Source organism: Dacryopinax primogenitus (assembly GCF_000292625.1).
Source record: "Dacryopinax primogenitus strain DJM-731 SS1 chromosome Unknown DACRYscaffold_13, whole genome shotgun sequence".
NCBI classification, from domain to species: Eukaryota; Fungi; Basidiomycota; class Dacrymycetes; order Dacrymycetales; family Dacrymycetaceae; genus Dacryopinax; species Dacryopinax primogenitus.
Genome location: NW_024467210.1, coordinates 854,968 through 866,328, shown reverse-complemented (window position 1 = coordinate 866,328; position 11,361 = coordinate 854,968). Strand labels below are relative to the sequence as shown.

Sequence of the window (11,361 nt, the reverse complement as noted above, 5' to 3'; positions counted from 1 at the left end):
CATTCACCGCATTTCAGGGCCTGCTTGCTGATGGCTAGATGAGGTCATCAAGCTCACCTCATCGAGGCTATTTCCAGGTAGGGGATCTTAACTACACTTGTTCGTAGAATAGCTTTCGAAGACCATTTAATCAGCCTCGATTAGCCCTAGGAAATCTCATATGTGATAAACAGAAAAGTCCGACCTTGCCGTGCATCAAGAAATCTTCGAGGAAGCTCAGATTTAAACGGGTTGCTCTCGGCCCGTGAGATCTTACATTTCATTTGCCCCAACCATCTTTCCTTAAACGGGTTGTCATGAATACTAGTAAATATTAATACTTTGGAAAATATCCTAAAAAATTGGCTCAGTTTGAACGTTGCCATATACACAAACCATATAGATTCAAATTTGACAGTCCCAAACCACCGACATCTTTTCTCTCCTGCCTGCCTCACTTGCTCACGTTCGCCATGTCCACCTCTGGAAGCCCGAGCCAGTCGATCTCCGCAACCGAAGGCGCACATGATACGGAGAGGCTGGCGGCCAACCTGATCGCCATGCTGCAGTCGAATCAAGTGGGCAGCGAGACCACCTCGTCCCAAGTCATCGCTCAGGTCACGAGGAAGGCTCCTGGAGCTGGGTAAGTCTCGCTTCTCGACGACCAGCACAACTACATATCAACTCACCGCGTCCCAGCCCTTCGTCGTCTCTGCCCTCCGCAGCCTCCCAGCACCACTTGTCCTCTTCTCCCTCAACGACTCAGATTCCTCCTTCACGTCCCAATCATTTGTGCCCACTAGTGCTCCTTCCATTCTCCCTCTATCACCCTCCATACCATCTCCTGATGATCCTCACATTGCATTGCATGCTGAGTCCGCAGTCGAAGAGCTCCGTCGCCGATTGACCGACCTGGAACAAGCTCATAGGGATGCCAGCATTTGTACGAGGAGACGTCGCAGACCCACTCAACTCACTGATGACGATGAGGAACCGTATTCCAAGCGTCAGTGCGGTACGCACCTCGTGAGTCGCCTACAGAGAGATCAGTTGGACGAAATGGACCTCCCAGTCCACGCGTACCTGCAGGTGAGCTTCACATCGTCGTACTGGTTGCAGTCAGTTTACCCATACATAGAAGGAAGTCCGCAAGACAATGTACAACCTGATCGGATACCAGAGGGGCGCGCTTATGCCTGACATCAGCGGTCCTCTTGTTGCACGCTCTGGTCAGTTCCTTGTGCCGGATTTCAAGGCTGGCATAAATGCCCCACCAAATCGACTTATCCAAGGGCGTGCGGCCGAAATGGTGCTTGCCTACGAGTGTGTGAGTCTGTCAGCATATCGCGACGACCAGCACGACTACACATCATGTACCTTCTAGGATCACCCTGGGACGGTCCCCGAGACCCGCCGTGAGTGATGGCTCCAAGCTGGCGTCCTACTTGATCTTGCACGTGCTTCCTGGCCAGCGATGAAGTTGATGCACACTGAACAGAGGCTTGCTGAGCTGGACGGCGGTGAGAAGAAAATGCGGAGGGAACGAGAGGCTCGGAGAATCGAGAGGCGCAAGACAGTCAGTGCGACTCCTTTCCACATGGAACTGAATTCACGTACGGATCCGCAGCGCGGCCAGCAACTCTGTGACGCCATTGTCGACTTCTGCCAGGAGCATGATCTCGACCATCAGGAGATGCATAATGCTCTGGTCGATGAGGAATGGGTTGGAGAGGAGTGGTCCTGTGATGAGGATGGAACGCGAAACGAGAGCTGGAGGCAGAAGCTCTTCGAGGCAGGCACAATCTCCCTGACGGAGCGCGACGATCCTGATGTCGCGATCCTCGAGAAGTGAAAGCCAATTTGGATGCATGCAGGAGTGAGTTAAGAAGTAGAACTGGACATAGACATACAGGCTTACCGTATCGCAGATATAGGATTGGATCAATCAACGCCTGGCTGATCGCGCAAGCCGCCGGCAGACATCCGGTGGGAGAAGGATGCATACGCACCAAGAGTACAAGCGTGCGGATCTCGGCCGAGAGTCCCCCTTGATTCCCAACCGCGCCCCCTTCCAGTTCATGCTTGATCCGACCTGGAGGGAGCAAGAGCTCCCGAAGTATGCAGACTGGAAGCCCATGCCCTTCTATCCGGACGACATCAATGGCCCTGTCTGGGAGAAGATGCTTACTACTCCGGCCTCCAATGTCCTAGGGGTTGCTGCAGATGATGATGTGTAGTTGTGCTGGTCGACGGCGCCAGCACAATTCCTCGTTCTGCAACAAATTCCCGTCAGTACCCCTAACCCGCAGATGTTCATCGACTCACTGTCATACAGGTCCTTACCATACAAACCACACCAGCTACACAAACATCACAACACAACGACAAACAAACAAAAAACGTAGTCAGAGTGATCTCCCATTCTTAGCCTGCGATTACCGTTCTTGTCTCTCTTTATGTTTTATACTTACGTACCTTGCTCAATCCCGTAGTAATCCACATCTTGCATCCTCCTACTTCCATCGTATACCGAGCTACTGTCCCACATATGTCGCAGGCTGGAATAATCGCGTCCGGGCCCACATCGGCCAGCTGCTGGTACTGTGCGTATTGCCAAAAGCCGACTTCGAGCTCCTTGAAGTCGACGTACAGGTTGGCATGGGGAGGAGTATCTTGAAGGGGCACCAGCCAGGCGACAATGGTGAACTCTTGCACGTCAACCAAACCTGGCTGCAGGTGACTGACCAGGCCTCGTAGCTCACCTACCCACTGCACACCCTCTCGAAACTGACAAAGTACAAGTGAGTCGGACTTGGAGATCTTCTCCTCGATGCAGGGAACAATCTGTTTCCCTTCTAGCCACAGCTCGGAATGGAAGTCGCCTTGACTGTTGAGGAAGACACTGCCTCGTGGTGCAGTGGGGTCACCGGGGTGCTGAACGCTGAGGTAAGGGTGATGGCGTTGATACCAACTCAGGAGCTGCTCTTGAAGGTCTTGATCAAGTGGGCGACGTTGTGCGGTACCTGATAAGATGCAGCTTCCTCGAGACGCTGGCCTAGACTGACTGCAGCTTCATCCTGCGCTTCTGCAGTCATAGCAGCCAGCGTGCCGATACGTGCGATATCTCTCGAGCGCCTTTGCAGCTCAACGGCAAAAGACGGGCCAGCGGATCTTGACTCTGACCTGCGAGGATGGTGTTCTAAAAGGGTGTCAGCGTGATCGATTTGACATATACAGACCCACCAAGCGAGACAAGCCTGTTTCACGCTTGAACTCTCTTGCAAATGTCCACTCGGCCTCTCCTCCCTTGTGTCCATTTGTTTCGTATCCTTTGAGCACCTTATTCAGGCACTCAAACAAAAACGTCCAGAAGCCATGCACAGGTCCGAAACGCCAGATCTGCTCCGTCATGTGAGTGATCCAGTGGAAGGTTAGCGTGACGTTGGCTTTGCCGTAAATCTGAACCGAATGTGAGACCTAGCTTGATATGTAGTTGTGCTGGTCACTTACCTGCACAAACTCTTCAAAGAAGTCCCTGTACACGTCCGCTGCCCGTACCAGGTCGGATTCTGTGATCTCGCGGCGTAGGTAGATCTTGATGGCAGTGGCGAGCTTCAGGTAGTTGCGAGCAGCACCGGGGTGGACCGGGTCAGCTGCCTTAAGCAGCACAGGTGGGATCTGCAAGCATTAGCAACAATGAGTGTGCAGATGTGATCCAGCTTACTGCAGCCGGTTCGTATAGCACTCCCAGAGCGCGCCATTCATCTGATGTCAAACTTCCCCCCAGCAGGATAACCTAGACGAGCATACCAGCTGGGAAATTCAAACTGTCATGGTTCGAGGGGGTTCAGAACGTGGACGCGCAGGGGCAGAGGTGGGGAGGGAAGAAGTGTTAGAACCTCTGAATCCTGCACAAAGGATAAGCTTACTGTAGCCAACACATCATGTATCTCATCCAGCTCTCGTCGGGTGCCGGCCTCCGTTGCTCCCCTCAGAACCTTATTCTTCTCCTTCCCCCCGAGTACCCAATTGTTGTACCACATAGTCTTCATCATGCCTATCAGAGCATCAGAGGGGGATTGCAGGAGTAAGTCCGAGCATACCTGGTAGAAAGAGGTGCATAGGATCCAGCGCCCCTTGCTTGATTGGGTCGAAATATCTGAGTCGGCAGAACTCGGACCATCGTACACCGTATCATGTGAAATACTTGCTGGCGAGTTTAGACTTCCCGTTCTGCTGCAGCCAATACCATCGCGCAGCACGACGTTTGTGGAGTAAGCCATCTTTGAGAGGGAACCCATGGGGTTGCCAACCGGCGTTGAATAAGTCGGATCGCGGGATTTCGCACTGAGTGCAGGGCCGAGCATTGTGCCTGTGATCAGCAGTACCACAAAGCTTGCAATGGGCTGGATGGTCTGATACTATACACACAACTGCCACTCGAACTAGTATCCCTAACAGGCATGATCAGTTGGTTGATTGTAGTTGTGCTGGTTGTTAGAGGCACACCATCTGGGTGCTGGGGTGTGATCACATTGATCCCCTCCTCATACAGCAACTCTAGGTCATCCACCATGGGTCGAATGAACCGCTGCACTCCTTCCGTGTCCGGTTCGTTTGGCCCGGGAAGTATTCCAACCAAGCATAAGTTGTGTACTCGAAATCTTGTCTGATGTCAGCTAGGGGCTTTCACTGCAGGGCAGCACGTACCTTAGGTCAGGCGGGAGATTGGCAATACAGACTGACAACAGGCCTGTGGAGTGTGATTCGGATGTAGCAGAATCGTTTGGATTGAACCTAAGTGCAGCCAGTCCGATGGGGGTTATACCAGAGCATGCACCACATACCAGTCCATAGCAACCAGCAGACCAAGTCACAGCTCTGCCTGACGTCGAGCCTCTTCCCGGGAGGTAGGAAAGAAAGGTGAGCCATCTGGAGCCTTCAATTCCTTCCACACACTCCCATCCTGTAGGCGGGTGTAGACCCCAGGCACACTTGGTGTGTCAAGATCTGATTCGCAGGCATCTTCAAAACCTGGCTGACCCAGGAAGTCTGCAAGCTGCCAGGACAAAAGATCGTACGGGGCTTGTCGAAGTGTGCGAGGAGCACCGAACCGAGGTGATGGTTCATATAGAGCTGAGCGGCAGCGCAAGCAGTATCGCTGCCACTCTTCTGCCTGATTTGTTGCCTCTGCCGCGTCCGGAAGGCACATCTCTTCGAGGAGATTGAGGTCAGGTTGCGCCTCGTCGAAACGTTTGAATTCTCAACATTTGGGACAGATCGTTTTGACTTCGAATCTATCCCAGAGCCGCAAACGCCGATACATGGTGTTCAGAGATTGAGGAGGAGCAGTTGTTAGAGTGAACGCTGTTGATGGACTCAAGACTCTAAAGAATTCGAAGATGGCATAGACCATCGAAGCAAGAAAAGCACAAGCAAGGTGCGGTAACTGATACCGTGCGTGGAGATGCAGAACGAGCAGGCAGAGTGCTCGTACGCCCGGATTGGCATGGACTCGGAGGTAGCTCTCCAGAGGAACCTCTGAGGATCGCAGCGGACCACTGGTGCGTTCTCATAACGGATTATGTATGCCTAGATCTGCTATTGCCATGCCTTCGTCCTGCTCGAGCGAGTTGATGTCGAAAGGCGACTCGAGCTCTTCCTTGTCCTCAATCTCCATTGCTGTCGGGAAATGGGGTTGAGCTGGAGGAGAAGGGGCGTTTGTAGCTGGAATTGAAGGTGTGTCGCCAGGGAGCAGGGTCTGACAGGCTGGAGGTGGTCAGTGCGGAGAGAGCTCGTTATTCGGAACTGGGATTGGTGACAGCGGAGAGGGAGGAGACGGCGGATACGCCACTTCAGGATCCGCCGTGAGCAAAATAGATGTTTCGGATGTTGAGCTTGGACAAGGCATGGACGGCAAAGGAGGAAGAGGCGGAGAAGTCGGGCAATGCACTGTCACTGATCCAGATGTGACAGCTCCGGATGAGTTGTGCACCTAGCAATCGCTCGCTGGTGCGAGCACATCTTGCTGGGTGGCCACAGAACGCCTTGAGGCCTCGCCGGAGTCTTGCAAGAGCAGCACATGCATTGCTCCTGCCCCCTGATCATCGAAATAGGCATGATCTTCTTTGCAGCACTGCGATTACTAAACAATGCATGTCAGCATAGTCCAAAGTGAGCCACGCTGTTCAGACTCACTTCGCCATTGGTTCCACTCTGCTCGTCTTCCCACCTAACTCTCTAGTGTCGAGCAGGTAATATAAGTGATATGCGCGAATAAGACGGTTGAGGATACAGATATGTATCAAAGAAGAGGCCTAGAAGAAACCTTAGGGAATTTCCAGACCCTGACTGTGGATGTCACCTTGCCTAGCCTATGATTATGTAACCATAGATGGTAAAGGGCCTTTTTTTCCTAACGAGTGTATTAATGTAGGTCATTTACAGCCCTAAGGGCAAGGTACATGTGGGTTAGGTAGAACTACTACAAAGTGCAAGTAGGCTGCTCTGAAGCAAGCACACACTCAGTGTGGGGTGTCAGGAATGGCACAAGGCATCCTGCTGGGGCTGCCTTGTGAAGATAGCACAGGCACAGGATAGATGAATAGTTTGGTTGAATGAGAAGGACAGGGTGGTCAAGGAAAAAGAGTTGATGCAATGGGTTCTGCTCAGAGTCTATGTGGCTCTGAGGATCAGTTGGGTTGAACTGCCATGACCCAGCCTCTTGAACTTCTCCTGCCACAGAGCCTTGGCAACTTCCCTCTCCACATCAGCCTGACAGGCAGCAACTACGGCCAATTTGTTCAGATACCACAAGGAGTGGCATAGGCTGGACTTGGAGGATGCTGGGAAGGGTGGCATAGAGGAGGGTGGTGAAGACAATCTTGCTAGAATGGTGGAAGCTGGGGCTGGCTTCTTCTTGACTTTTGGTGGACTCCAGGCGGGAGGCAGAAGTTCCTTCTGCCAGTAAGATGGTGATGTCAGAAGAGGGGGTCCATGGAGGGGTGTGATGAATTGAGGGTGAGAATCTTGATATGTAGTTGTGCTGGTCATTGCAGCAAGCTAGGTCAGCATACTGCAAGGATGCCACAGTGTCAGCAGCTCCACTGCCCTGCAGGCAGGCAGGGTTTGCACTGTCACACAGGCCTTCAGTGCTTGAAGTGTAGTTGTGCTGGTCATCAGAAACTGGTTTGACATTTGGCAAATAGCCCTGAGAAACCCTGTCAATCACTCACTTGGGGCATAATCTTATGGAGGAAGAGACTGGAGCACCTGGATCTGTAGACATGATCAGGCAGGGGACATTTCACAATGTCTATCTAAATGCACCAATGCCCCTATCCTTGTCAAAAGAACCTGTATGGTCCCCTAAATGCACCCCCATACTGGTGCAAATGGGTTTGCACCAGCAAATCACTTGTCTGTTAGAATTTGGGGGGTGTAAGATAGAGTCAGAGACTAGTACTTATGAGATGAGATTAGTTTGGAAGTCAATGACCAAGTACAGCACCAGGGTTATGGTGCTAGGTGTAGAACAGTGAGGAGGAGGATGGATTGACAGTAGGTAGGGATGAGATAGCTTTGAGTGAAGAATTGTGGAGTATAGCACTAAGGAGATGGTGGTTTGGTGTCAGACAGCAAGGAGGAGGCTTGAGGCAATGACCAAGCTCCTAAAGCTGTTGGACACTTAAGATCCATGCCTTGGGTAAGGGCTGGATTTGGCAATACCAATGATTAGGAGATGGCCCAATGAGAGGTTTGATGTCAATATCACTTTGTTCTCATTGTCAATCTATCACTAGTGCTTCACAGAAAATGTTCATCTCTAGTATTTCACAATAATCCCACCTCTGACAGCTAGGTAACCTAACATGTAGTGGTTCAACAACCTATGGGACTGTGGCAAAGGAAGCTGCCTCCACTTGTGTGCTTGCATCTGCCTTGTGGGGACAACAAGCACAACTACATTTCAAAGTGAGGCAATGTCTACTGCATACTGCGAGATATTAACTTACAATTGACACTCTTGGGTTTTGTTCTGTGTCGCATTGTTGCCTTGAGGCTGGTATAGGGGCAACCAATAGTATTTCACCACCATTGGGGATGGAATCAGTTTCTGAGCTCCTCAAGGCTGCACAAACTCACCCAAGTGCACTAACCCCTGTCTCTCTCATCTCTCACTCCATTCACCACCATGTCTGATGCTGACTTTGTCTCTGCTCCTGCCTCTCCTGCTTCAACAGCTTCTAGGGTGCCAAGCTCCTTCTTCACACAGGAGAAGGAGCTGCTCAGCAACCTCAAGGAAGCAATCAACCCATGGTGTTCAATCATCAAGGTGTGCAAGAAGGCAAACAATTCTGTGTCAACACTTGAGATGCCTGCAGCAGGTGAGAAGGTAAAGGGCAAGCAGAAGAATGTCCTTGAGGTCACTGGAGCAAGCAGCAGTGAGAAGAATGACACCTGCATTGTGCTGACCACCCAAGAGGTCATGGTCCTCAAGGCCCTATATGAAATGGTGCAGTCAAAAGGGAAGGAGGGGGCTATGCTGAGTATAGTGAAGGTTCAGGAGCTTGTGAGTCTGGGGAGGAATGATGAGGTAAGTACCAGCATCAGCAAACACATACAGCTACCTCAGGCTGCTGATATGTAGTTGTGCTGGTTGTTGGAAGACCAGCATGCATACAGTCTCACTGACACCTCTCACAGGATGATGACATGGAGCCCAAATGTGCCCAAGCAGCTGAGGAAGATGAGGAGGAGGAGGAGGGGGAGCAGGCTGTTGACACACCAACATCTGTCCTCCTGATAAGGCCTTCACCCTCACTGAGCTTGAGGGCTCGCAGATGGCCCAGTGTGACCTAGCAGAAGCCACCAAGAGCTTGTTCCAGGCCAAGATCATGCACACAGGAGAAGTGGGATACACCTGGGGTTACCAGAAGCAGGTCGAGGTGTATGCCAAAGAAGACACTGAGGTCAAGGCTGGGCTGGCACTTGCTCACCAAGCAAAGCTCAACAAGGCATGGGCCATACAGGCCCGCATCAGCCAGGTTGATGCTGTCAGGGGGCGCACAAAGCCAGGCTTCAAGGAGTGCATGAGGAGGTGGAAGGGGCACTTTGCCATCCACTGCATGCTGATCCAACCCAAGAGGTGTCCGAAGTATTGGTCTGATGGGTGGTGTGCAAGAACTCACTAGGGAAAGAGGGGAGAGATGGGGAAAGTCAGTAGAAATGTGGGAGTCAGCCTGTAGCTGAGCTATCAGAAATTGGTCAGTAAATCAGAGCTCAGTGTCCATCCAGTTAAGGCAGACATTGGCATGCCGAATATCCAGGTGGGTCAATCCCATTGCAGAGGAAACCTGCAGTTGTCATGCCAAATATCTGGGTGGTCCCATTGCCTGGGGAATCCTAGTAGTCGCTATGCCAAATATCTGTGGGGGGTCAAGGCTCATTGCTGGGGTGCGTTGTCTGTGTAGTGAGGGTCCGTAGTGCTGTGCAACAGTCTCTAAGGCCCAAAAATAGCCATGGGAATACCAGCCTGACACACCCCACCAGAGGTGGGGTTGTTCAGCACAGGCAAAGACCAAGGTTCTGGAGGCCACCAGTACAGCATGGACAGCAATCAAGGACTTTGTGGTGGAGTATGGACCTTCGATTCTCAAGGCTGTGGTGCTGATGGGTAAGCCACCCTCCTTACTTGTACAATATATTAACAAATACTAACTATTGTGATAGTTCTAGGGGCACTCTGCCAAATCCTCAAGCTGCCTTTGGTGGTGAAATTTCTTGTGATGATCAAGGGCACTGGGGAAACAGTTGAGGAGGCTGATGAGGTGGTGCACAGCAGGGCTGGGCAGAGCCCAGTGTAGACTATAAAGCCTGTAAATTGGACACCTGTAATTAATGTGACTTGACTTCACAGGAAATTTATGTGCTGGTCTTCCAATGACCAGCACAACTACATATCAAGCTGCCTTATGATCTGAGACAGTTGAGTTGTGCAACCTCAATTTGGCCACAGAGAGGTGAGCTGGTTAAACCTAGCCTAGCAAACACAGATGGACAAGCTAGTCACAGCCTGGGTAAGACAGTGAAAGAATAGATCTCATGATCATATGTAATCTAATCTAACCTATGACAGGGAAGGATAATATATGTATCCTGAGAAGGCCTGACCTAGCCCCCAGCACAGACAGCCTTGATCCGGGATCAGGCCAGGTATGGCAAGGCCTCTTGCATCTGCCTACCCTAGCCTAGGCAAGATAGGGCTGAAACATGGTGATTTGCCCAAGGCTAGGGGTGCAACATTTACAACATATATAGGTGGGACAATTATGTTTCAAATTTCTTTGCCACATCACCACATACCATAAATGGATCACTTTTGATTCTCACACAGAACTTGAACCAGTCATTTTGTCACCCCAAGTTCTTGGAAGTCACTTCCCTCATTTGTTTTTGCATTACTAATAGCCAGTTCTCTTGATTTGTTCATCAGGAGCATTGTGGTCCGATTCTCTGTGTTTGACATCAGCTCATGGAATCTGCCGTTGATGTGGCACTGATTGTAAACAGGAAGGAAGTACCAAAAAGGGCAAGGAAACATTAATGGATGAGTGAGGGAGATGGATAGGGGCAAGTCCAGAAGGCTGTCATGTTGAGAGACTGCATTGATGGGTGTGTGTTAGGGCAACACAGGCTGACTAAGTCTGCTCACCTAAGAGTGCCAAGAGTCTAAGCAGGCAACAAGGAAGTGGAGTAGACCTGATGACTAAGACCTATCTACAGTATAGGTACCTGTGGATGATCCTAAGAGACCAAGTCTGAAGAGACAGTCCCGGGCAGAGTAGGCCTTATATTTATACCTCTGTGGTGGAACCTGCTAGAACATCTTGCTTACTCAGCCTAGTCAGGTGATCAGGTCATATGATCAAGGATGAGGTCATATGAGGTCATGCACAGCCATGCACAGCAGGTCACCTGACCATCCAATCCTTCCAGCAGGTTCCAGCACATGCCAAGGTATACCAGCTACTTCCATGTCATAAAGGCTTAGTCATGTCTCTTGACCAAGCAATGAGCTGGTGCCCTGACATCACCCCCCCTTCTAGACATGCTGTCCCAGCATGTTGATACTCCTTCTTCTGCTTTTCCCTTCTTCTTTCCAGATGTCCAATCAAAGAGAACCCTTTTAGGTGGTATAGTATAGTTAATGAGTGGTTGGAAGTGAAGCCTATCAAAGGTGATGGCTGAAATCCTTCTGGGAGCAGAGGGGTAAAGCCTATGGAAATCTGCAATAGCCTTTTTAGCATTGCCTAGATTTCCTAAAGGCTCCCAAGTGTTCTCAGAGGGAGGATACCCCTTCCACTGATAAGGTACTGGAGG

General features: G+C 51.0%; 4 protein-coding genes across 4 annotated transcripts; 2 read left to right on the top strand and 2 right to left on the bottom strand.

Annotated features, from left to right (window-relative positions):
• Positions 1–452: 452 nt before the first annotated feature.
• On the top strand, positions 453–1,831 carry DACRYDRAFT_16888 (uncharacterized protein; the record flags this gene model as incomplete). Its single annotated transcript, XM_040771240.1, has 6 exons — positions 453–622; positions 705–1,068; positions 1,118–1,306; positions 1,364–1,394; positions 1,452–1,555; positions 1,607–1,831. 6 exons carry the CDS (start codon positions 453–455, stop codon positions 1,829–1,831), a joined length of 1,083 nt encoding a protein of 360 aa, XP_040627315.1.
• Positions 1,832–2,318: 487 nt separating this feature from the next.
• DACRYDRAFT_16887 (uncharacterized protein) lies at positions 2,319–4,346 on the bottom strand (the record flags this gene model as incomplete). Its single annotated transcript, XM_040771239.1, has 9 exons — positions 2,319–2,339; positions 2,455–2,709; positions 2,746–2,913; positions 3,003–3,178; positions 3,219–3,456; positions 3,490–3,657; positions 3,704–3,775; positions 3,909–4,025; positions 4,083–4,346. The coding sequence occupies 9 exons, from the start codon at positions 4,344–4,346 to the stop codon at positions 2,319–2,321; spliced, it is 1,479 nt and encodes a 492-aa protein (XP_040627314.1).
• Positions 4,347–6,914: 2,568 nt separating this feature from the next.
• Positions 6,915–7,389, bottom strand: DACRYDRAFT_23300 (uncharacterized protein; the record flags this gene model as incomplete). The annotated part of the gene is made up of 3 exons (XM_040773198.1): positions 7,309–7,389; positions 7,244–7,257; positions 6,915–7,189 (listed from the first exon to the last, which is right to left on the bottom strand). Coding segments are annotated over exons 1-3 (344 nt in total), but the record flags the coding sequence as incomplete, so codon positions are not given.
• Positions 7,390–8,173: 784 nt separating this feature from the next.
• Positions 8,174–9,845, top strand: DACRYDRAFT_109139 (uncharacterized protein; the record flags this gene model as incomplete). The annotated part of the gene is made up of 5 exons (XM_040768821.1): positions 8,174–8,575; positions 8,686–8,775; positions 8,823–9,026; positions 9,532–9,655; positions 9,712–9,845. The coding sequence occupies 5 exons, from the start codon at positions 8,174–8,176 to the stop codon at positions 9,843–9,845; spliced, it is 954 nt and encodes a 317-aa protein (XP_040627312.1).
• Between the last annotated feature and the right edge of the window lie 1,516 nt (positions 9,846–11,361).